The 26902-nt window shown below is 40.7% G+C and overlaps 1 protein-coding gene across 5 annotated transcripts; it reads right to left on the bottom strand.

The window, feature by feature from the left end:
* Positions 1–470: 470 nt before the first annotated feature.
* On the bottom strand, positions 471–25382 carry znf618 (zinc finger protein 618). Of its 5 annotated transcripts, XM_079178877.1 has the most exons (16): positions 25210–25382; positions 25012–25092; positions 17555–17888; positions 16787–16864; positions 16455–16499; positions 16146–16196; positions 13275–13364; positions 12715–12795; positions 11479–11568; positions 11166–11255; positions 9976–10053; positions 9551–9595; positions 8736–8813; positions 7664–7822; positions 6121–7217; positions 471–5808 (listed from the first exon to the last, which is right to left on the bottom strand). In XM_079178877.1, the coding sequence occupies exons 3-16, from the start codon at positions 17859–17861 to the stop codon at positions 5263–5265; spliced, it is 2835 nt and encodes a 944-aa protein (XP_079035003.1). In that variant the 5' UTR covers positions 17862–17888; positions 25012–25092; positions 25210–25382; the 3' UTR covers positions 471–5262. The 5 variants fall into 5 exon arrangements, with proteins under 5 accessions (XP_079035003.1, XP_079034999.1, XP_079035000.1 ...); XM_079178873.1 differs by lacking the exons at positions 25012–25092; positions 25210–25382 and adding an exon at positions 20009–20089; XM_079178874.1 differs by lacking the exons at positions 25012–25092; positions 25210–25382 and adding an exon at positions 20009–20089 and having other exon boundaries at positions 11178–11255.
* Positions 25383–26902: the final 1520 nt, after the last annotated feature.

Genomic DNA, 26902 nt, shown 5'->3' with positions numbered 1-26902 from the left:
CAGGCTGTGACGAACACTTGCTCGCTCTTTCTCTCTTCCTGTCTCACTCTTTTGCCTTATCCGTGGGCCCTGGGGAACCCTTGCACGCACCTCTAAGCTGCCTCTGTATATTCACTCCCCATCTGCGAGTCTTCAATCGCTCTGCCCTTATATAAGGCCTCTTTCCCCTTTACATAAACACAGGAGCAGGCTTTCTAAACATTTTACTTCATGCCTCGACTGAAAAAGAAACTTTTTTGTTTTTTTTTCCCCCATCTGAAATGCGAGGGAAAGGGAGTAAAGAGCTTTTTCAATTTCAATCTTTATCTAACCCTTGAATACACACTTCCGCTTGAATAAAACTGGACTCTAAGCTGTCAAAATGCTTCATAAAATACTACAGGTCCTCCATATTTCCTCTCTCAACACACACACACACACGCACAGACAGACAGCTGCCATACATTTAACCGCTTAAAACACCAGCGCTGTTGACACAGATTTGGAGTTTATTCACACATCACATACTACAGTGGGTAATGTATTCAAGAAACACTGAACAGCGCTGCCACATATGACACAGGAACAAAAGAAAAAAAAGACACTGAACCCTTTCTTCGCCATTATATAAAAATAGTGTTGCTACAAAAGTATAAATTAGGCTTACTAATAAGACAACTCAGATCTGAAGCTACACAGGAATCTGCTGCCAAAGTGCATTCAAAACACACAAAATGAACCCATTTTCTTTTTTTGTTTGCATTTTAGCAGAGTATAAAAGGAAGAAATGCCTGTAAAATAGGGTGAAAGCAACACTAATTTCTTAACCTGAATTGATAATACAGAGTATGATCCATAGTTAAAACAGAAAAGGTCTCCATGTTTGCATTCTTATACCATATCTTACAATTGTTAATCTGAATAAGTTAAACTCCTGAAACAAAATAAAACTTACAGCGGATTTAAGTTGTCTACTAACAGTATCTTAGTTGAGTTTTCTATTATATCAAAAACCTTTTGAAATGCTACTGTAGAAAATAGAGGTATAATGTTATCGGCGTTCCCTAATGTATCTCTGAAATGAAGGCTCCCCCTTGTGGCGTAAAACAGCAGTTCTCTTGTATTTACATAATGCATCCTCTGAAAATGGATGATGTCAACCCATTAACACCAACGTATTCTCAGCATCGCTATACTCCCACCACCAAAAGGTTAAAGGTCAGTCCCGGTTGCTTCTCTGGCTGTTTGATGAGTGTCCTAAAAGGTAACGTCTACTCATGAGCCAGTGGTTCACCTCGGATGGAAGTGAACCGAGTGGCTGTAACTTTATATACCAGTAATCGTATTAAAAGCATGCATATCTTAGATATAATTCTCATTTAATCAACCAAAGGAATGCTATTTCTAAGTAAAATTATGTCGACATCATTACGTCAACAATGGCATTTTGTCCCAGAGCATATCATATTTAAAATACTTATTTAAAAACCTGTAAGAAAAAATCCCTTCGTCAGTTCAATTCAGGATCACTGCTAATACAAACTAATGTACAGCATGTTGACTAGATCTCAGACCAAAGCTAAATTTTGTATGAACATCTGATTTCCAATCTTAAAATCACAACATTACCTTCTGAGTACTGAGGTAAAACATTGGATTGGTTCTTAAAAAATAAAGATTTTAAATATAATTCACCCCAATCTTTTTTTTTCCTTTCTTTTTACCAAAATATAAATGTGTGACATAAATCAGTTGTAGAACAGTATTATAGATATAGACTATCACAATGAAATGATGGGTCTTGGTTACACTGAATCAAGTTATTCTTAACAGTTATTCAAATGTGAACAAAAGAACCTTAATGCAAAAAAAAAAGAAAACAAAAATCTGACAGTTTCAGAAACCATTACAGAGCAAACCTAAGACCCCCTGAACATGTCGCCTTTGCTGCCCCTTCAGTGGTTTAACTTCTCACCTGGCTGCAGTGATGTACAAGCTACCCCCATGACATCACCGCTGTGGGTGTGGTTACAGGTGCAGCGGCGCACGTTTTCTGACCACTTCCATCCGTCACGGATGGTGAAACGGGCTCTAAGCTTTCAACCAGAGAGGGCAGCAAAACAGTGCTTTTCAGCTTCTGCAGTCACTCTTTCAGGAGATAAAAGCATTTAGGAAACACTAAATCAAAGCTGGAGATGGGAGGTAATGAGGGCAACAGTCTATTAAAAACAACCCGACACAGTTTGCAATGCAGAGCCATTCGTCTCAGATTGACAGACATAATTGAAGCATATTTAACCATAAATGCATTTAGAATAAATGTTTAGCATAAATGAAAAACGTACACAACTGCATCCAGGTGGACTGAACAGATTCTCATTTTTCGCGAGACCTGTCCGATCTTGTTTTTTACGCTTCAAACTATTTACTCACATACCCTATAATGTCCATGTGCAGTGTACTGACTTATCTACATTATACTTCCTGTGTCCTTACAAACTAAGAAGGTGCAGTCATGTTTAACAAAACTGCCCCCACACTCAACCTAAAAAACAAAAGCACATAAATAAATGTGGATCACTGTGGAATTTGTCCAATTCGATGAATGAACTGAATGGGAGATTGAGCAATATTTGTTGGGCAGAAGTGTAAATGTGACTTTGGGGTTTCTTTACAGTTGATATTTTAAATTAAGACGATTAGTAATATGATTCAAAGAGCGGGATGTCGCCTCTCATTCATGTGGAGCAGCCAGATCATTTGCTGCGGACTAAACAAAATCCATACGAGAGTCTCGCACCACAATATGATGATTGATGCGTCTTCCTGCTCTGATGTGAGCCCAATGAAGACCCGGTCTACTACGTACAGGTCGATACAGTGGATACTTGTGCTTGGGTGTGTTATTGTTGAAATAATTCCTGGCCTACTTTGTAAACCAAGAGATGAGTTAAACTTTGGAACACTTGTCAAATACCAGTTTATGTGTTTTTCTAAAGTCCCCATTCGTCCACTAGAGGGCACTGTTTCAAACCATCAGCCAGAGGGTCCCTTTGAGTCTACCGGAGTGAAAAAACAACTTTAGAAAAGATGGTGAAAAGAAGGCCATTGAACAGCAATAAAAAAGGCATGATGTTGGTTCTGACTGTAGGGTTCAAGGTTGGCCGCATGAAAAGAGACTTAAGGCCCAAAAACAGCGATGACAAACTAGTACTTGACAAATCAGTACCAAAGGCAACAAACACATTTACAGTATTATTTCCATTCATCAAAGTCATTTCAGGAGGTATTCGCTAATGTAAATGTATACTAGAATCCATAAAAAAATAAAACCGCTTAATTTCATTAGTACTGGCGGAATTTGCTTTATCCTGAAGAAAATAAAATAAACCCTCAAGTGATCCATCTTGTTTTTTTATTTGTTGCAAATGGCACAAACTGCATTTGGGGTGGAACGTTTCACAAAAGTCACGGTTCAGCACATTCCTCGGCATTGAGGTTACAGTTTGGTGTGTTTTCGGTACAGTGAGGAAAAAGTGGTGGTGCCTGCTTGGGTGCACTCATTCCTGAGAAAATCCCGTTGATGTCACACAAACAAAATATGACCATTAATAATGAACTGTAGGAGTGTCATGAGAACAGTCGAGTTTTAGTAGATTAACTGTGATAAAGCTTTAAAAATAAAAATGTGTAGCTCACATAGGGAAGACAATGTATATATTAGAATGATCAATGATAATAAATAAAATAGTACTGAGAAGTCTTCTAATTAAGCGTTGACCTGCATATTCAGCAGCACAAGACCTCGAAATTAAAGGAAACCATTTGATGACTTTTCTCTACAGTTCGTAAAACACAAACAAAAAGCGTCATATTAATGTTTTATCAGATGTATTTTTACCCTTTTGAATGAGAAATGCATGCAGCGCAGTGCATGCAAATGATCCACAGCTACATGTTTAGGCCGCTTAAGCAACCGTCCAATCAGCTGCGATGATCTAGCTCTTAGAAACCGGACCGTCTCACGTGGCTGAATGTGTTGATTCGCGATAGTAAAATCAGAAAACGAGTACACACAGATGTCGGAGGTGCAGTAGAGATTCACTATTTGAATCGTTTGTCCTACACCGATGAAAACGGTCACTCTCCAAACACTCTACATGTTACAGTACTTCAGGAGTGTCCCGAAGAATTTACATTATCGTATCCGATTGGCCAAGAGATGCCTGTATTCGGCTGATCGTCAAATCATGTCTTTTGTTTTCTTGCTTATTGATTCCTCCCTTTCAGCTTTACATAGAAAAATACTAAAAACAACATTACTGGCCGAGATGCACGTTCCCATCCCTCAGCTGATAAGGGTGTGTATTCGTGTGCTTATGTGTGTGCTTGTGTGTGTGTGTGTGTGTGTGTGTGTAGTTGCGGCGCCGTCTGTTGAACTGACATTTGGAGATCGATAGAGAGACACAGTCTCTTATCCTGTTGGATTTCTGTGGTTGTGAATAGAACTTTCCGTCCCAATTTCATTTTTCACATCGTAGCAATCAACAGACAGAAAGGAGACGACAGGGAAGCGAAGAGACGGTCTCAAGAGACGCAAACACTTGTTATAACGCCGCTAACACCTGTTCCTACGCGTCTCCCCGAGCTGATTTTGGAGAATGTTCATAAATTCAAAATATATCTAGCTCTCCGATAGTGCTAAGCTCTGTTGATTAGGAACGATCCTTGATTTCATCGCCACATACGCGGTCCAATCAGGCTTCTTAAGATTGAACTGTCGAACGGTCGACGATTCAGATTCATCCCGATAGTACTTACGGATTTTCAGGAGGTCTACGACGGTAGTTTCAAGCAGCGAAAGCAGATTTTACCTGAAAATGATGTCATCCAGTGAGAACAACAGCATTATAGCCTATTAGTGTAGTCATTAGGCTGAAGTAATTGTAATCACTGGCCATAAGAGGGATCCTGCTTACATGTGCATGCCAAACCGAGGGCAGTGTACCAAACATTCTTTTGAGAGCTACCGTTCCACCCCTACAATTTGTCCACAGTACTTGACAACAGTCCTTTCTCCATACAAAATATGCAATAAGTCGTATTGTTTTATGAGCGTTTGCAACCTAAACAATGTGAGTTTCTGGTAAATATCTGTCATGAGTAGTATTTAAACACATTTAAGTTTACAGTTGGTCTAAGCCTACAGTATATAAATAATAGTCTTCAGTCATTGGTTGGAGGTGAAGGTTTGGTTGATTAGGGTTGGTCGAAGTTTCTCTCCTAGCCCATGTTGGAGCGAAGGAAAATGAGTTTGTTCATCTCCTCAGAGGTTACCTGCTGCCTCCTCTTCATGGCCAGACTCTGCTCGCAGACAGTCACACACTCACTGCGTATGCCCACGGCAGGCACAGCAAGGAGCCACATTGCCAGGCGAGAAAGCCTGGGGAACTTCTCATTCACTGCTGAGCTCCAGTACTGGAAGAGGTCAGGCGTGCCTTGGAGAAGAGGCTCAGCCAGGTATTGAAAAATCTCTTGTCTAACTTGGCTCTGACTCTCATCATTACCAGACACTGTGCAAGACCCCCTCGAGGTGCCGCCATTGTTTCCCCCTCCCTCTACGCGGCTTATTTTTGGGGTCGGTGGGCCATCGGTGTCCCGCTCTTCACCGCCTGAACCTCCTCCTCCACCACCGGTCATACCTCCATCCCTGGTTTCAGCAGCCATTTCGCATGCGCGGGAGATTATGTCTTCATGCTGGTAGGCCGGCACTGAACACAGTTTGAGCTGTGGGTCGAGGACCATGGCTACCTGGTGGGCTCGTTCGACCTAGAGACAGACGAACATTACAATGACTGCGAGTTCCTTCCTAAAAAAGCCAATCACTCATATGCATGCGTCATACATCACGGTTATCTTTACTAGGACTGGGTATTTATCGATACTTTCTTGGTTGGCATCAAATGTCTGGTCACATGTGTAAAATCTTGTTCAAATAGAAAACTCATTTTGGTTTTTATTCAAGCAAAGTTCAATCAAATCTAACCAGCATTGGTAGATTTCGGTAATGCCTTATCTTATACCTTTAACAGCTTAACGCTATTTTCAAGAAACTTTATGTAAGCAACACCAGTTCAGTACCTTGAAATGTTCCTTAAGGGCTTCTAGGAAGTAGTGGCAGAGTTTGCTAGCCGTGCCGGTTCCAGCCTCTCCAGCTTTGGACGTGAAAAACTTCTCCAGGCGAAGGTACACGGGCAGCACCTGCTGTAAGGTTGGTCTCCTCTGGCTGCTCAGCTCCAGAGCTGCCAAACGCAGAGGCGCCAGCAGACAAGACAGCGTACCCAGCAGATGCTTGTTGAGACCTTGGAGGAGCGGAGCTGTGGTCTTACTGCGTCCGTAAGCCTCACAAATCTGTTCAAAGTGGGCGTGGACCTGCAGGAGCGCTTCGGCCGCTCGCTCCCAGCAGGGAGGGGTGGGGCATTGTGCAGGGCCGCCCTGTGCACCTTCCTCCGTTGTGCTTGTGGATGTTTTGGTGCAATGTTCCTCGCGAAGGGACAGCGTGGTGGAGGCGGCAATATCTCGGCACGTTGAGAGAAGCTCGGCCAGCTCATGAAGACCTCGGGCCTGGAGGCTGCGCTTCCCAAGGACGGCCTGGACAACGGCGCCGAGTGAACACCCGGCGCATCGCAAGCATATCCGGCTCCGGCCGCCGCCGAGTGGCGATCCCGCGAATCCCGCTGCCCACACTTTGGGCTCGGAGACGTACACGGTGCGAATGTCGGACATCACAAACTCGGACAGCACATTCTGCACCCAGTGGTGAATCTGCTCGGGCCCTTCCCTCAGCTCAGCCTCCTTCACACCGAGCACGTAGCGCTTCAGCCGCGACCCCTCCACCTGGTAGGCCGTTAGAACGTAGCAAGCGTCGGGGCCCGACGTCTGGGAGTGGCAGGTGATCGCGATGCCAAGGGAAGCATTGGAGCCGAGCGCACACGTGACTTTGACTTTGACTTGGTTGTACATGCGGGGCAGCTGACGCAGTGCCAAGGCACTCATGTTGCCAAACGCATCACGGGTGGAGTAGGCACCGTGACGTGCACCCGTATCTACTAAGGTCTGTGCCAATTTCAGGAAGTCCTTGCTGTTGAGCACGTTTAGCATGCTCAGATCTGAACACATTACCCGTAAGAGGCGCTCAGCCACCTGCTGACGTTCCTTCTCAGGTAGTCCATTATTCTCTGCCGGCACGGAGAGCAGATGGATGGAAAACATAAGAAAGATAATTAGTGTTTATGTTTTTTAAATTGGATATATTGGCAGAAAACGCACAGTATCTTAGAAGGGAAAAGGAAATACAGAATCGTACAAAATGACATGGGATATAACTTTAAAACGTATAGGCTATACATGGCATGACTGGAGGTTTATTCACATGAGAAAGATTTTGCAATGTCTCTACTGCAACATAAAGGGGGGGGGGGGGGGTATGGCTCCTCAGCAAGAATCAAACCAGCGCTGTTGCAGTTATATGGTGTCCCACCAGAGGCTCCACAATAATTCCATTTGAAAAATTGCCCGACCAAACAGTGTACATAGAGTCAAGGGGGATACAAACATGTTCGTATCCCCGTTCTTACAGTAACTCTCACAGTGTGAAATGAATTAGGCTGATTGCAGAACTTACGGCTGACTGTGTGGTTCCTCTGGGGGAGGCTTTGAGGCTGTATTTGTAGTTTAACTGAGGGATGGGCCTGAGCCGGAGAGCCCCTCCACAGAGGCTCTTGGGGACCGGAGGCTGAGGAGGTTTTGGGAGAGTCCCCTTTTGTGTGGTTCTCATTGTCCGCTGAGGAGATACAAACATGGAACATCAGGCAGAGGCGACAACTTTGCATGGTTTTAATAAAAGTGTATATTAAGCGTTTACAGTGGAGAAAAAAAAATGTAAAGAAAATTATGACACAAAATTAAACAAACAAAAGAAAAATGACAAAAATACATTACTTGGCCTCCCTAAGTCTGTCATTAAGAAATTGTGCCTTCAAAATGTCGACTGATTTGTTTCCGGTTTAGTTTCCTGTCAATTCACACATAAATATCAGCCACAAATCTTGCAGGGTATGTCTTCAAGTAAAGTCAAGTCAACAACGCCAAACGTGATGTTAAATGATCCACTAGTGTACATGTGTCCTGTTTCCAAAGCTTGGATAACAGTATTTTAAGACTAAAGTAAAGGACAGGCAACATGACTCATGCATGAGAGGGTAAATAAACTGCCCTTTAGCAATTCATCAAGTAAAAATACCTAACATTTGGTGGTAACAGCTCCTCAAATATGGCTGAGCTGCAGTATTTTGTAAATTCACAGATGATTTGGATTGTGATCGTTTGTTTGTTTGTGCTTGTTGTCATGAACTTTCTGTATGCATTTGATTTGTTCGTTATAAATTCAAAGAATTAAAAAAAAAAAATGTTATAACACTAAACATTTATTGTGCAGCATGTTAGCCCGGGATCATTGAATCTTGATTTTCTGTAGTATTATTCATGTGTCCAGCAGCCTCAGAACCAGATCTGCAACAACCCGGATTACAACTGTGTATTCTTTGGAACTTTATGTGTTGTGTACCTCAATAAACAATTATGGATTGTGTGCGATCACACTGCCTTTCACATGCACTGCAGCTACTGAGGGTGTGTTCACATTTTTTATTTGTTTCCCTGTCGAGCTTAACATGCACTTGTAATAGTGGACTCACCAGCGTGGGACTGCATGTGCTCCAGCAGGTTGTTGTAGAACTGGAACTGGATGCCACAGGCACCACAAGTGTAGGGTTCTAAAAAATCACAAGGCCCAGAAGAGCGTTGACTCTTTGATGGAGGAGAAAATAAATACACTGTCCATCTGCTAGCCTCTAATGTCCCTGTTATATACGCAGGAAGTCAGTTCCACCAACATGTTGCTGCTTTTGTGCATTTCAGAAAAAAAAAGGACCAAAAATTGTGATGCAGTTTTTGTGTTAATTTGCAAATATAATACAAACTGCAGCTATGTTTAAAATGTGTATGTTGTGGCATCCTAGTGGGGTTTAAGGCGCTGGCCATGTAGTCACAATGTCCCTGTTTTGAAAAGGCTTTATTCTATGTCATCTCTCTCTCTCCTCATCTGTCCTATCTAATAAAAGGCAACACAAACAACAAGAAAACATAATAAACAAATAAATGTTTAAATAAAACACTTAAAAAAAATGTGTATCAGCTTTTCCAACAATCTTCGACCACCAAAAGAAAACAGTAGAGTCAGCCGATGCTACGTTGCTAGTCATTTCAAGGCTATTTCTGAACGCAATGCAGACGATACGGCTAATGTTAACATTTCTGTTCCGACATGCCCTAGTGATAGTGAGGCTAAAAGCAGGAAATCTGTCTCTTCACAATGGATTATAGAGGAACTATTTGCACCAAACAATGAAGGATTCAACAAAAAAATGGAAGCATACCAGAAAAAAGGTGAAATGAGAAGGAGGCAGCATGCATATTGTCTGTTTTGAGCAGGAAGGTGCGGTCGACTTACTCTGGGTTGTAGAGAAGTTGCTGGCCACCAGAGGGCTCGGAGTTCCTGTGGACAAGAGGAAAGGGAGGGAGTTAAAACCACAGACAGAGAGAGAGAGAGACACATTCTCGATCACCCTTTTCCTTGTTTATTCAGTCAGTGCCTTTAGTGTCTAATGTTATCCTCTTAAATGGCAAGCATGGTTTGCAATGAAAGAGCAATTACTATATATTTCAATGATTTGGTACCAAACATTATGAGACCTCACAGAAATGTTGATCAGTGACTCATGACGATGTAAATTGTATAGAACCAACTTCAATGCAAGCCAATGTATACTTGCTTTGCAGCAGGACTGAAAAATGCTTTTCACCATTCGAGCAGAAATGATACATTTCCACTCAAACACACTCACATCCAAATCAAATAAGTGACTCAGTGCTCACCGCTTGAATTCTGCGAACTGTTTGTGTCAACCAGACTAGACTGAATTGCACTTTCCAGTTTCCGCCTGAATGGACTGTCTGCAAGTGAAAAGACAGGAGAAACACTGAGTGACATGGCCACGCTGAAACAACGTGGATAATATTCTTAATTCGAGCTGCAAAACCCACACAGTTAAGTCGGAGCAAAGTCAATGACGTGTATTAATCGCAGTTTCAGTTTGTGGCATGCAAATCCATCACGCTAACTGCCTTGACAAAAGGATCCAAATGTTCATATTACATTTAAATATGGTTTTAATTCCTTCTCTTCATTCCATCTTTGTGACCCACTTCTAAGATGCGAGTGTGTGCCATGCTTTAAATAGTTATGGTGGAGCGCTTCTTGGCAGAAAGATGGAGGGGGGCACCACAAAATACAGCACCAGTTGAGAGAAGAATCAATGATTTATGACGGCTGGAAAAAAAGATTTACTGATGCCTGCAATGTATTGACAATATGTTAAAATTAAAGTTTAATAAACAGACCATTTGATTGAACATATTTCATTTTAATGTGTTTGGGTGCTTGAGGCAATAAAAAAAAGACATAAAAGACAATATATACTTTAAGAGTGTGTAATTAACAATTCACTAGAGGTTAGAGTTAGCTAGTTTCCAGCAGGGTTTCCACAAATACAGTGGGAAGGTGACCCAGAAGCTCACAGTACAACTAATCTTTTAGGGTTCTCTTCAATCCTTTTTCCACTGGCTCGGTGTGTCACACTTCAGCCATAGTGGAGCGTGCTCTTATGAATTCCTAACACACCCTCTTTCGCAGGAGTGCGACATTATTGCGACGGCCCCTGTCCTCAAACCCAGCTATGCAAAGAATCATAGTAAACCGACAGGCCGCACTTCTGTGGTCGAACAACATTATTAAAAAAAAGACATTATTCAACAGGACAGACAATGGGTGTTTGGGTTACGATCAAGTTCACGAGGTTGTCACCAATGACACATTTAATGTAGATTATCTGTAAAAAATGATATTGTATATATTACGATGATGCATAGTATGGTACGTGATGATGAGCTTATCAAATGTACCAAACAGTGTGTGTGTGTTTAGAGAATAAGCATTCCGATTTGTATCATACAATCAATTAACGAAACAACTGAAAAAAAATGGAGGATAAAACAAAGATGCTTACTTTTTATCTTACCAGTTTGGCTGTGGCCAAATTTACTCATATCCATGCTGCCACACTCCTGTACCCGTGATGTCTTCAAATCAAAGGAGCCTACGTCAAGATAGATTCTCAGAGTCAATTGTAGTTCAATGCTGCAACTGCTGCAACATCCAATCTGGCAATACTCATGTTCTTTCTTAACAAAAGATGCAAGGCTAACGTTGTAAACGTTTGAAAACAAAATTCTAGATGTTGGCACGGAGGTTATACTTGTACAAAGAAAATGTTCACGTCCTACAAACCATGACTTTAAGTAGTAACTTAACAAGCTCACCCATTGGCGCGTGAAGAGCAACATGCTCCTGGTATGGGTTAAAATACTTGTACTGCTTCCCACAGAACTCACAAACATAGCTTCCCGTTTCTGCAGGACAAGAGAACTCACAATCAAACACTTTGTTTTCATCAAAATCCATGTTAGTGGTAAAACCTGTATCATATCAAATAAGGTCCAGTTAAATCATGGTTAATCATGTCGTATTTCACTAGAGAGAAGCAGAAAACAAGAGGTCCTAATAAGAGTTGAGGAGCCGGAGGAGCCGGGGATTTTGACTGTTTTTTTCCCCAACTGAAAATATACATTTAGCCTCAATATTAGAGAACAAAAAAAAAAAAACACAGGGGTCTCCCTGCATAGTGCGTGGAGCTTCACGCAATCCCCCCCAACCAGTAGGAGTCGTTAGTGCAGTGACAAGTGCAGGCTTCCCACCTGCGAACACTGCCAATTGTGTTTGAAGGGACACCCGCTGCTGTCGGTTGAACCCGCTGTCTCTGCGGAGGTGGGCGAGTGCTTTTTCCCCTGCGAAGGAGGACTTTTGGACTCATGTTCTGAAACCTTTCCAGTGTGGAGTTAGCTCATACGCTTAATGTTATTTTTGTAACATGGATCATCACCATGACTTAGGGTTAATCATTACAAACTGGACTTCAACCTGTCAAATGTACTCCACGTTAAGAAAACGGATGATGGATGCACCTAAAAATCAGCTTAGGATTTGAATACGTAGGGATGTACCGAATAGTTCAAAGCTTCATTCAGAATTTTGACATTTGTATTCTAAAAATCAAGATGGAGGATTTTTGTTGAAGAAACTGACGAGTTATGTTCATTAAAGAAATTAGATTTTAATCCGATGAATCAGTTCATTTAAATTGGGGATTTTGTCTGAGGATTTTTTTTTTTTTTTTTAGGGCGATGACATAAAATATGATGACAGACAATCGAAGCTTCTCTCGAAAACATCACTTAGAAGTTTAGGATTCTTTTTTAAAAAGGACATTCGTTACAGCCCAACATATATGTCAGAGGTTTAAATGTTCAATAATTATTTCAAAACCATGGGTTACGGTGACAAATGATCCCAATCTTATCTATAACATCTGGACAACTCAAAATGTAAGAGCTGCAATTTGCTGCCTTAGCTAATAATAACAATAATATGTATTAATAGTGCATTTTGTAATCTTGTCCTGCCATCTGTGGAAAAGAAAGTGCATCAAACAGTCTTACTTGGTCCAATTTTCTGGTAGGGTTCAACTGGCTCCTCCTCTTTAAGGCCATCCACAGGTAACACGACCTGTTCATATGGATCTGAGAGGGATGGGGGAAGGGAGGCGAGGATGAAATGGGCAATGACTTTTAGAGTGGCAAGTATATCTCACTGTTTACTTACATATTAATACCTTTTCTACATTCTTACCAACGACTTTACGTGGAGTGATACTCTGTAGTTAAGTTCTAGTAAGAAGGGAATAATATTACATTTTGTCAATATTCACTAATTTCTGAAATCATGGGATTTATTTACCTCCACTGAAGTGAGAACTAAAATAATCTTAACCTGGGACAGACTATTATTAGTCCATTGCTCATTTGATAGTGTATTTAGATTTGTTTCAGCATTTTTCTGATCTACTCTTTACTATGCTCCTCAGCTTTTGTTGCTGCTGCAGGAAGTAGAGACTCTGCTGCATGAGGACAGTGGGAAATGGGAACTTCACTTTCCAAGTCTTTGAGTTTCAAAGAAAAAATGTAATTGTCATGCAAATTGTCCAAAAACTCTTGGTTACCATCAACTGCATGCAGGTCACGGTGCTCCTGGAAGCAGCTGTAGTATTTATACTTCTTGCCACAGATGTCACAGGAGTAACGGAAGCTATCTGCAGGTGAAGAGATAGAGAGAGACCAGCATTGTTTATAATGACAATGGATATTTTGTGGATGACTGAATCCAAAACTGCAAACTGGGTAAGTAATAACCTAATAATAAAAACAGCAAAACTTTGGTTTGATGCATAGTTTGCAACACAGAGAGCAGGAGAGATCGGAGAAAGTAATATATGACACACTTAAGGAGCCATTGCTGGTACAATGCATAGACTTTAACCAACTGGACCCCAAAACACGGCAATTTGTCATGTTTAGAAAAGCAGTTTCCCACGGTGTTGCAACAGCTTTTTCACAGTTAATTTGCAGAAAAGTATTTCATTGTAGCATTGAAAGAGGGCAGAGCTCTGTGTTAAGTCATTCTGCATCAGAAAAATGGATCATCCAAATCCATAGGAAAAGCTTTGATTGCATTGGGACAGAAAAACAGAGGGAGGCTCGTGAGATTAGATAAACAAGATAAATGGGCAGATGAATCTCAGGGAAAGTGATAGAAAAAGTAATAATGATTTGAATATTTTTGATTATCTCCATAGAAACAAATTACCAAATATATATGTATACAAAACTAAATTTCAAAGTAAATTTGTTCAAGGCTGCAAATTCAATAAAAAAAAAAAGCACTAAGGGCTAAGAGAGTGAAGGGACGCAGAGTACTTGTTCCGCTAATGCCAATCTTGTTGCGCTGGGAAGCATTGTGCAGCCAGGTGGCTGTTGACAATTAACAATACCTGAAGAGCGTCTTGGCACAACACAGTGAAATCCTGCCTGAGGCCAATCTGTTGCATAAACAGCATGACACAAAGCAACTGTAAGACTAAATCAACTTCTAGCCTCCTTTCTCCAGCTGGTTCAGGTTGAGTCTGCTCTCCGTTAAAATAATCCTGACCGATGTTTCCCGAGCAGAGGGCCCCTCACCTTACACACCCACGTGACGAATGTTTTATCATTTAGCACAAGAGCGACGACTTCTAAACGTTCTCTCGGTCCATTCTGACGCCGTTAAATCATTCAGATTTAAGACAACCGGATTCATTTCATTTCCCCTGAATTGGCAACAAGCAAATACAGCTACAAAAAGGTGATTATTAGGGTGCCAGACTGTAATTGCATTCATAACACCTCAAGGCTCCAATACTATGCATATTCTATAAATGTAAACTGGTGTGATTAAAACTGTTTATCACAAATTAGTGGATTCCTGGCGTTGGTCAATTTAATTAAAGCTAAAATATCATAATTGCTCCAAGCACAAGTGAGGACACATTCTGATTAAATCGATAATACAGTAAGAACATAGATAATTGGTTATCGGGTCCATGAAAGGTTACACTTGTTTCTGGGTACTGGCTTAAACACAGACACACAAACGCACTAAAGAAACCAAGCACAGGTGGAGACAAGCCCGCTCTGACGCAGACTACATCCCCTACGACTTGTAAATTCTTGTTTTATTGCATTAGAAACCTCTGATCGCGGTTTTGGTGTCTCATTATTTTAATAGATTCATGATTCATGAGTCAAACTAGACTTTCTGGATCATTGGTGCCTGAAGTAATACCGCACCAATCGCTGTAGTTGTTTTTTTGCAAAATGCTGTTTTTCATCCAAACACCCACTTGGTCAGAACTACAGAAAGTTTGTTCAAGCTGGGCTCCCAAAATACTCTTCAACTCCAACAACTCCAACAACACTACAGCCTGTGTTGTTTCCTGCTTTTCAACATGATCCTAAGCCCACACTCCTTCAACAGAGGGATACTTTACAAGCCAAACTAACTGGAAAAATACAGGCCGATTATCAGTCGGCCTGGCGTCATTTTCCTCAGTGGGTTTTTAAAATGCAGACTGGCGATGATCCAGAGAAAGGCGCTATAGGAACCAATCATTCGGAACAAGTCTTGTGTTAAGCAGGCTTAAAGTCAAGGTTACAGTAATGCCATATCGGAACTGTGCTGCCCTAAACCTGAGCGGTTTACATATTCTGGTCATTAACATGGAGAATATATTTTCATAAGAAAATCAGTCTGTTCAGTCATCTATAAGAACTGATTTACTACTTAAACAATGTACTTGTTGCCACAGTCTTGCACTGCTCGTGGAAGCAAGTTCTATTTAAAAATGCTCTTTTAAATTGGCACACCAGTCTAAAGTCTAAATATGTGGCGTCAACCAAAACTTCTTCACAGCTCCATTCTCTGAAGAATTTAATCTATCAGGTTGTTTTGTTTCTTCGCCACGCAGCTTCTCTGTCCTACTTATTAACACCGTCACAGACCTTTTGGTTACACTGTGTTTGTATTCCTCATAGAGCTAAAAAAAAAACAGAAAAGTTGTCAGTTGTTCTGTCTGCATCAAGATGATTGCCCTTTCTTTTCTCCCTGCCATACTGATAGTGCTGCCTTTAAGGGATGTGCATATTCACATGATGATTGCGCAGAGTGAGTGTAGGAAGCTTTATAAATAACTCTCAAGTACTACTCTGAGGTAGGAGTATTTTTAGTCCCAATCAAACTTTCACTGTGATTCCGGGGAGTGATTTTAAGATGTCTGATAAACACAGGGCCCTGGGAGCTGATATACACAATGCAATTAAAAGAGCAACATCCCCCAAACGTGCAGGCCGGCGTTACATTTCATATGCAGTTTCGGGTTTACTTCACTTAAATTAGAGGAACTGATTTTGTCAGACAAAGTATCATTGTGAGAATCAGAACATTGTATCCAAACATGAGAGAAATGTTGAGGTAACGTTGGATGTTGCCTTATAGGTACCTGGTATTAGGATGTCACCTATGGGAAGGCGGCTACAGTGAGGAGACAAGACTGATGGGAGAGAGGGAGGGGGACAATGGGGGGAAATATTATGGCTTTTAGCCTGCTAAAGTCACAGAGAGACAAACGGTATCAGTTATAAGTTGTTGTGGATTGTTTTTAGTCAGCTTTATGAACATCTTAAAAAGATATCTAGTTAAAAACAACATCATGTCTGTTAAATGAGCCAGGTATGAAATAAACAGCTTGTGCCGGCATGCGTATTAACTTGAGTGTGTTCACTGGATGAGTGTGAAAAGGTGTACTCACTGTTGGGAGTCTGGGGTAGACCATCTGCAACCATGTTATCGGACTCTATAGAGGGTAAAAACAGGATGGGGAGTAGTCAGTCTTACAGAAATATGTGACAAGATGGATGCGCTAAAATTGCTATCTCACATTTAACAATTCAAAAGGCCAAAAAGATCAACGAAATTAACCGATCCCTAGCCAAAACAGGACGTGCATGACTCATTTAGAGGAAGCGAATGATTTTTTGGACCATACGGTCGAGAGAGGGAAAACGCAGCGAGCGGTCACTTTATCATTTGGCTTTTTCATAAAGACAATAATACATGTGTAGGAATAGAGAAGTGTCTTACCTCTGTGTGCCCGGACGTGTGTCTGAAAGCAGTTATAATACTTGTACTTCTTCCCGCATACCCCACATACATAGGAACCTGCATGAGAATCCAAAAAGGTGTCAGAGAACACACATTTCATTGTTTGTTTCAAATGTGAGATCACGGTTCTCTCTCATGTTCTTAATCCCCAACATAACTACCGTGAATACATATCTCCCAATTAGTACTCAAGAGTGCACCCACAATGTTCTAAGTAAGTGTACCTTATAAACTGGCGACTGAAAGTGCATGTAGTGCATATGAGCAAAGCGCGGAAAAAACCTCCTTAAAAAGAAGAATTGCTTACCCAAATAGGAAAATAAAAATAAACAGATAGGATCGGGTTAATTCCCCCAAATTCTGATTTGTCAGTCTTTCAGATGGAAATACTATATTAAATACAAAATAAAATGAAGGTGAATAGAATTCCAATTGCGCTCACAGGATTGGGAAATTACATTTTTACATATTCAACCACAACAACTTACTGTAGGGGCCATTTCTTCTGTAGAAAGTACTTCCAATAAAAACTGCATACAGGGAAGTCTGTGGATTATCCTGAGTAACAGAGACCTTGCTTCTGAAAAGCTGCTGCCGCTATGAATTTATTAAAATGTCATTTTTAAAACGCTACGCAGTCTGTTTGTGTTGTTTTTGTCAGTCAGGAAGCAAAGTCAGGGTCAAGAGACACCAGACAAGAGTGCAGTCGGGAAACGCATGTATACATCCATATGTATATTCACACACCTATGCATGAGTCTGTGCTCTTCGTTGGAGGAGGAGTACCAAGGGCAAACATACCCTCGGTCTGAGATCTACGGGATCCACCTCCACTTGCTCCTCCATCATTTCCTCCAATGACAACACAGATCTCAGCGGGGTTGGCATCACCCACTTTCCCGTTACTCGTCTCCGAGGTCCCAGGCTCTTTCTTTATTGTGACAGTTGGTGGACTTGTGCTCTTGGTCTTCGGGACTAGTGAGGGACCATCTGTGGCCGCACTCGCACCATCCGCCTGCTCCTTCCCGGGATTGGGGTCCGCTTGTGCACTCATGACTCCGCCTCCTCTGGGCCTGTGCTTCTTTAGAAGGGGAAACAACGAGAGAGACAGACAAAGACTTCCCTTTACTGTGCTGTAACGTTATACGTTCCTGATTCGGGGCAGGGCTTCCAGCCCAACATATAGCATCGATGCACAACATCAGCACTGACGGGTGAGACAGATGTGTTGTTGTGAAACTAAAAAGGTTGTCTAGATACCAGCTTTGTATCTACCCCCGGTACCTAGATAAGAGCAAGCTGCACGTCACATCCGACAACTATTGAAAGCCTCTGAGACAATCACCCCTCTTTTTGTAAACACAGTCACGAGATATGCGAGCTCAAACATGCACAAAGAGCCACCACCTGTAATTTATCAGTGACAGTGTTATTTTGAGAACAGAATAAACAGACTCAATTTTCTTGTTAGAACAGAGTGGCTTAGCTGTTCACAAGTGCCCTTTGAAGGCTTGAATTTCACAACTTTGTGACACCCAAATGCTCTAATTTCAAAAGTATCCAAAATTACACAACTCGCCACCTCAGGACAAGGCTATAAAAGGCCCTGTCGAGAGAAAAGAGCTCAAAATGCAACCAAGCAAAGCCGAGTTATGCCGGGATGGCTGATATTATGGAAAGAGGGGAAATTGGTCTTCTAAAAATAGCACACCGATACAGCAACAACAAGCCTTTCCATCGCCCCATACACCTTTCTCTGGATACGACACACGGGCCGGGAAGCATCAGCAAACACGCCCATGATCCGGATAATGTTGACACAAAACATTTCAGGTTTTCAGTTCAAATTTCTTACCTTCAATCTGTAGAAATAATAAAAAGTAATCTCAGCTCAATCGTATAGTACGTGCAACACGGAAGGTTGTGCAAGTGGTGTATTTTTTTGGGATTTCCTGATGCCTTCTAGAACCTTTATAAAAAGGAACAAGCTTGAACACGACTTGATGTGAAGTTGCAATTGCCTTGAGTCACACAAATTCAGAGAATATTAAATGAGCATTCAGTCAACTGTTGAATCTTGTAATGAAATAAACGTGTTGACCTCCTCGTGGGAATCACCAACGCCGTTGATTCATGTCATGGCAAAGCAAAGCGTTCACTGGATTAATCCAACAGTCAATCGACAGACAGATGATCAGCAAATAGTTTTTCAAGCAAATAAATACATTTTGGAATTGTTTTTCTTTATTTGACGACATCACAGTGTATGCTGGGAAACATGCTTCACTGTTCTTTGGTGTTTTATTGACCAAATGATTCATGGAGAAAATAACCAGCAGAGCAATCTATAATAAAAATTGTTTGCCCTAATTATATGCAAGCCTTATTGTATGCAAACATAAAGGTCACACATATATTCATATGCGTGTATATATATATATATATTCAGCCTATTTACGGACCAAGGCAACAGCCAATCACATGATTATTTATTCATGTCTTGTTTATTTATTCAATATTTTATAATCTGGGTCTCCATACCAGAGCAGCAGATATATACATATACCGCCAGTTTAAAGAGTCCATGTGTTCCTCTTGTGTACCAGAACAGTTTGGGCAGTATTTATGGATGTGTTTTTTATCTAAAGCTAGAAATCAGAGAAACCCCTCGACATTGTGACACTTGTGTTACGATAAATGCAGTTGTCCCACTAAATGAACAAGGTACATTTTAAATGCAGGCACTCCTAGATATATTTTGGGTAAGCAACGTTAGTGGCCCATTGTTTGTCCACGCAGCAGTGCCAAATTTTACATCCCAGTGACATCATAAAGTGAATGGTCAGCTCTCCATTTCCCAGCTTTAGGACTGAACTCTGAGGTAACTCAGAACTCTTCTTTTTCATATATTTTAAGAGTTTAGGTCAGACAAGTGTTCATAAATGTTTTGTTTCTGTTGGATTGACGTGCAAACTGTACTAATATTATTGCAGCATTGCATTACAGAACACATAGCAAAAGCTGAAAATATATCTCGAGGAAAATGCTGCTTGTTGCAGTGCGCATTATCCTGAACATAACGTCATGTAACCTTCAGCAAATATCTAATTCATTCTATGAAACTCTGCGCAGACACGCAGCACCGTTCATCTGCCACACAGTATGAAAGCAAACATGATATAGAAAAGAAATAAAGAGTACCTGCGAGTGAAAGAGCGTGAACTTTAACATTTCCTGTTCTCATGAAGAAAGAAATGATGCAACTGCAGAGCGCAGATAGAGCATGGGAATTCATTTGTTTGCCAAAATAAACTTCTGAAGTATGACGGTGGTTTAGGCTCCGCCTTGAGCCAGCTTCACTCTGCAGGAATGTTTTCTGAAGGTATACTGGACATTTCAACTTCGTGAGGCCCTTTTTTCATTGTTACTACACTTACAGTCTTGACTGAAAACTGCAGTATGCGACCAGCCAGGTATGAGTACATTCCACCATGGCAAGTCTAATCCCCCTCGCATACAATCAGGAATGTGTCATCATTGTTCTTCTATGAACGATGGAGTAAAGGACTTCTGTCAGCTTAACTTCCAGCCAAAACAAATGACGACTGCACAAAAATAGTCACTCTCAACTTAATGAGTCAAGTAGATTTACTCAACAACTAGTTTGTGTATAGAAATATTGTGCATAATATTGTATGGTTAATAGTTTACATAACAAACATGTTAAAGCTTGTGAAACAAATTGTTAAAGATTATACTAGTGGGTGTCAACCATTTGGCAGGTTGGGGCCCTTTACCGCGTTTAAGGGACATTATTCCTCTAAACGTCTCACGTTGATTCATTTAAGTAACTGTTTGAAGTGAAGAGGTAATATTAGGTCACTAAAAAGCAAAGATTAGAAAGACTGAAAACAGACATGTTTAGCAGAACTTAGTTTTTCTTCCGACCTCTTAGTATTGATGAGCTCACGACCCAGATTTGACTTGTAGTGGAAGTATTTTGTACTTTGTTATATTGGTACTTCTTCCAACGCTACTCATTACATTCAGCAACCGAGTCGTCCTCGTCGACGACAAGTCTGCTTTTGTTTAGAAACAGAACAGCAAAGTCTCTGTTAGCACAATCTGCTCATAAAAACACGCTAACAAATGGTCCTCAGTGCCCACTAAACACTGGCAGCCTATTCTGTAGCTGACAGGAGTTAGCCGCCGTAAAGGAGAATGAAATAATGGCTAAATTAACTGACTTTTGTCATCTTTAACCAAATGAAACAATAGCAAAGACGCATGCAAGCATGTCTGAATTAGATCATTCCCTGTGCAGCATGTTAAACGCATACTCTGAATTTAAGAAAATGCTTTCCTCTAATTAAAGTAAAAATGCAACATTTCCGGCCTTCTGTTCTTTCACAGGCTGAGGCCTCTGATATGCTGTAACCTACAGCACCATGCAGAACCACAATCTAAACCAGATGCACATCCGCTTGATGTTCCTCACAAATGAGACACAACCTTCACCAACTAAAAGAAAAAGGGAATATAGTTAAATGAAATCATCAAATGCTATTTGCATATCAAGGCTCTTTAGATACTATCGTTGGAATAGAAACTGTATTAAGGAGGGAGGGGTGGGTGGCATTGGGATTTATGTCAATCTATTAAACTGGTTTTTAATTTGGTCCAGCTGTGTTCTAAAATGACAATGCATGCATATTAACAGCCACGTACGATAGCAGCGTACTGGATGTATCGAGGGTTACCGAATAAGGAGGTTAGGCATACAAAGACAACATCTCCGGGCCGTACCTCTGTTCAGAATCCAGTGCTTAGTCGAGCTACTTAAAATAATTGGCCTATATTTGGGCAGTACTGTATCTGCAAAATAATGAAGTAAATCAATCGCTGTGCTTGCTTAAAGCAAAGACTCGTGTGTCTCCTAACTTACTTTGAAATGAACCTTGCGACGCCAAAAAGCAACCGTGCTCTGCATGTTAAGTAGCTGGGAATAGAGATTCCAAATGTAAAAGTACAAATTTGTTGAAGGCTCACGAAAATGTTTCCACTCTGGGAGGGATTAAAAATAGGAATCCGCTAAAATGGGGGATGATGGGGGTCACTTCAATCACTGCATATTTAAATTATCCAGAGCAGTCAGCCACTCGGAGCAAGGGTTGACCGAAAGCTTTTTTTTTTTTTTTTTTTCCACACTGAATGCATTGCTTTCCTTTCTTTAATAAAATGCACAATGTTTCTGTCTTCTGCAATAAATGTCTTCCAAGGTGGTGTATGATCAATGATTTCAAAAAGCAATAATGCAGAGAAATGGATAAATCCCCCCCCCCCCTTTACCCGACCCTCCAACTCTCTCACACTGTCTCACACACACACACACACACACACACACACACACACACACACACACACACACACACACGAGATGCTCTGGAAAAAGAAACTGTGTCGTCTAGTAAAATTCCATCAGCATACACTCAAAAACCCCCATAAAAACCTTTTCAATCTATATGTTAATGCCCACGAATTAAAATTTAATAACAAGAGATATTGAAAAGCAGACTTGAATTATACAAAAATAAATCCTGAAAGATCAGGGCCCTAAAATTAGAAATTCAGGGCGGCATCCGGCCTGCTGCTAAACCCTTGTAGGCTGGCAGATTAAATTTTTGATGAAAATCAAAATTGCACTGCACACTGACGCAGACGCAGCAAACCTGGCACTATTGTGATTTATGGATTCATTAAACCCACGGGAGTTTCAAACCTCCCCCCCCCCCTCCCCCCTCCCCTTTTCACTCAAAGAAATGAGATTTGCTTTGCAGAAAATTTGTATTTTCAGAAAAGCTACTCAGGCTCTGCTCTACCTTTACAAAACGGTCAAGGGGAGGAAAAAAAAAGAAAAAGAAGCTTCTGTGTGTGTGTGTGTACACAACCGCTGCACGTAAACAGGCCTAATTTTCAGTGCTGCAGCAATCGAACGTCCTTATGCATTATTCATGAAAACCAATAATAATTTTTACAAAGGAAGAGGCAGGAAAATATGTGAAGAATGCACAGATTCTTTTTAATGCAGCAGCTCCAACCGTTCCCTAGAGACTATTTTAAATGAAGACATTTTCAGACATTTTCAACACGCCACCGAGAGAAAGAAGACTGAACACGAGGTGTTTGCTGTGTTTGAAAAAAAAAAAAAAAAGGTTTGTTTGTTCAGACACATCTAAGCACAAATCAGGAATCTGCAATTGTGCCTCGACAAAAAGGAACGGGTCACGACATCAAAGACGTAAAACTGTTTGTGTAACTGAAAGCAAAACCTCTGCACTAAGTTAACGACAATTAAGAGCAGCAACCGTGTTTGAAAAAGCGGAAGCCGCAGGCTGCGATAGGATCCCTCACCATCTAGTGCTTATCAGGGGGGCCTGGAGGGAGAACTTTCACCTCTCCATCCAAACTATTTGCTCCAAATATCCTCAGTGAATCGAACCCTTTGTTCTTTTAGGTACGGACTGACCAGCATTCCTTTTACCTTACTTAAAAACGAGAACACTCCCAGAATGCAAAGTTCCCATTAAGCACATCAAAAGTGTTTTTTCACTGCAACAGTATTCCTGAGAGCGTTGTAACGCATTACTCGGCCCTTCGGTTATTCCGTATAAACATTCCCATCACTCACCGGGTGATCCTTCCTTATTAAACCCGTGACACTGGTTGCCTCTCTTCACTTCTGTACTTTCAAAAAAAAAAAAGAAACTCCTGCATTTTTATGAAGACTTTCCAAGCTAAAAAGGTCAGAATTTACACCCAGATTGTTGCATACCAGCCATACAATTTCCAGCAGCTCTTTCAAATTTATACGTATTTGAAAAGGTCAGCATTAAAAGTACCAGGAGCAAAATGGCCTCCGCAGTTCCCCCCCCCCCCCCCCCCTTACATTAAAATAAAAAGCAAGCCATGCAAGATGGGGAACTGTTTGGCGTCTGCAGGATTAATATAAACAGTAGAGCCACTGGTTGTGATTGTTTTTCCTGCCCTCAAATTGCTGACATGGTCCTTCATCTTCCAGTGCTGTTCCTTTCACTTTGGATAGTTATTTTCCGCTTACACATTTCCAATCTCTAGGAATAAAAGTCAAAATTGTTCCATGTCTGCCAAGTCGTATATCATATCTGTTAACCCACCATGATATAAACAGACACAAGCAAAAGAAACTGGAAAATGTGCATGTTGAGACTAAAATGTATCTTTATCTGACAGGCTGACAAACTCATTTTAAAGAATGGTGTAGCTAAATAAGTCCAGGATATTCATCATGAATACAAATCAAAAAGGAGCAGCTACATTAACTTGTGCTTTAAATGCAGTATTGTAAAAAGGTCATCTTGCATTAATTAGCATGAAAGCAGGAGATACTTTTCATTGCAACTCGTAGCAACGTCTATTCATTTCAAAAACAGCAATAGGACAGTGTCTCTATTCACACAAACCAACATTCATTTCATTCAAGTCTCAAAAACTAGTCTCATTAAAAAAGAAAAATTAAATTTCTCTGAATGACTGCCTCCAGGTGGCGCCAATGACGCACACATTTTTTTTTAAATCATCTCTGCCTAAAAATAAAATTCCGAAATGTCTTTTGACATGACGACACTTTTAGTTTCTCCGTGTCCGTCTACCGGATGAACACCAAACCCGTTAAACGCGACCAAAAAGTAGCGGTTGGTGTGCGAGTGTCAGAGAAGAAACTCCGAAAGCTCTGCTCAAATTTTTTGCAAGGAAAATTCACTAAAACATGGCTGCAGGAGGTTTTTGTGTTTCAGATTGTTCCTCCCCTCATCGTCCTTCATGTTGCCACTATCGCCCCGGTTCCCCCCCCTCGTGCTCCATCGGAACACACACACACAGGGTTTTAACTAATAGGTGGTGAACAACCTGGCCGCACGAGACGACTAGTCAGCAGTTACACGGAAACTTCATTACGAGAATTCAGTGGGAAAAAAAAACATCAACAGATTAGGACTATTCCGGATTGGCTTTGCAGCCTGCACCTGGTTCAGTGGCTGCGAGCAGACTGCCAGGTCTCGTTTGACAAGTAGCGTGCACTAAGAGCTAAACATCCGCTATTCAAATTTCTAAAAATTGAGGATTTCTAAATGAGAAAAAATAGAAAACACAGCAGGGTTTTGACATACCTCCAAAAAACGATGCAGCTCATGCGAAACAGGCTCCCAGCTCCAGAGATATTCCCTCCCCGACCAGAGGTGACTGCACAACTGCTTCCGCAAAAAAAAAAAAAATTGTGAATTAGTTATGAGAAATTCCAAATGTTACAAATTTTCCACCACGGCGTGTTTTTTTTTTTTTGCCCCCTCCGCGACACGCTACGTTACATTTTAAAAAAAGTGCAATGGCGTGATGAATCATATTTTTTTTTGCCGTCGTTCACTTCGGTCCGCGCGAGCTCTCCGTCTCTGTCTCGCACAGGTTTGCGTTGCGGTTCCTCTTGAGGAAATCTCGTCCGCCATGTACAAGAAGGGCAGATTTCCGAAATTGCAGCGCCGGCCTGTATATTAGCCTACATGAGAAAGAAAAAGGAAAAAAAAAAAAAAGTCTGGGAAGAAGACGAGAATATAGTTGGCCGGTTATGAAGTTACACAGGGAAAAATGATACTGTAAATTACGCAGAGGGAAATATTCTCATGTGAACATTATGAAAGCAGGCTCTTACTGCAGCTCTACACTGTTGAGACGTGAGACTATTTGGATTAGATGATACCTTCTGGTTAGGTCAATATGGTAACATTACCCTTATTTGGTATAGTGAAACTATAACAGCCTCTTGATCACATATACCCTACGGTTGATTTCCAAATGTCTTCATTGAAATTAGAAACCCTGCACGAGCAGTTTGCTCCAAAACTGTTCAAGACTGAATTAGTCTAATTGTTCAGGTTGCGCAATTACGCAAATTAAAAACTCTCACCAGACTTTGGTTAAAAAGAGGAGCATCAACTCTACTACATCTGCTCATGTTAGTGCCGTTCACTGCAGAAGTCTCCACAGAGTTTGTTCCTGAATCCAGAGCAAGGTTTTGGTTGGCCAACACATTTTCGTTTCGAAAACCTACTCTGAGAATTAGCAATCTTTTTTTTTCTTTTGAAATAGTTTAGTTTTTGTTTCTGGAATAAAGTTATTGTGCCAGGATGTTTGAAGAAACAGCCCTTTCTTGTCAACAAATAGTATATAGAATTTCTAATAAACATATTCTCCATGTATAGGCTGTACATTTGGATTGAATTATTTATACTAGACAACAATATAAACATGCACACTTACAATAATAAAATAAATTATGCAATAATAACTAGAGAGTACTATTATAACATCTCAGAGATGCAATATAGCAACTGTTCCCAGCAGATCAGCATTAGCCTGCAATAAGTACCTTAAGCCTTTTATTCTCTACTGAATCCTTATTCCTTCACTGGTGAAGACAAGGTGGACTGTATGTTGTGAGTTTCTTTGTCTTATTTTGTACAGAGTACAACATCTGCAAACCTCTCATAAGTCATCTGAAGAATGAATAGAATAATTATTTTCGAAAATCAATCATTCATTTATCCAGTTCATCAATCAATTAATTACTTTTTTGTAATTAGTGAGTTAGCATGTATGGGTATACTTATTAGATAATTAGTAAATTCCGAATATTGTTCAGTATTATTTCATCTATGGCTATCAACCCAGGATTTACTTTTATTAAGGTTTTCTTATTTTTCAATTTGACATTAAATCACAGTGTTTTTAATTGTTTGTACACTCATGACATAAATAAACTAGCTGTTTTTTTTGCATCTAGAACTTTCTTATTGTGTGGCAGTTTGCAACATTCATGACAGAAAACACACTCTTGACTCTCAAAAGCTTTGTCATGCACTTGTTTTAGAAGGGACCCAATGAAATGAAGGTTTAAGTCTTTTCAGGTTAAAATGTATGAGAAACATCAATTCTTGAGTAGATTTCCTGGCAAAAAAGTGAACCATGAAGACCGAGAAACACTCAAAACTAATCTGCGACAGTTAT

Source organism: Pholis gunnellus (genome assembly GCF_910591455.1).
Source record: "Pholis gunnellus genome assembly, chromosome: 18".
NCBI lineage: Eukaryota > Metazoa > Chordata > Actinopteri > Perciformes > Pholidae > Pholis > Pholis gunnellus.
The sequence above is the reverse complement of the archived record's forward strand: the minus strand, read 5'-3'. Positions and strand labels throughout refer to the sequence as shown.

Excerpts from the sequence above, each read along its gene's own strand:
- znf618 (XM_079178873.1), bottom strand. The coding sequence starts at position 20,038 with ATGTTAAAGTTCACGCTCTTTCACTCGCAG. Across the intron at positions 17,889-20,008 it reads TCACGCTCTTTCACTCGCAG|AAGCACAGGCCCAGAGGAGG; the intron begins GTACTCTTTATT and ends CCCCTTCTAAAG. Across the intron at positions 13,365-16,145 it reads AGGTGACATCCTAATACCAG|ATAGCTTCCGTTACTCCTGT; the intron begins GTACCTATAAGG and ends CTTCACCTGCAG.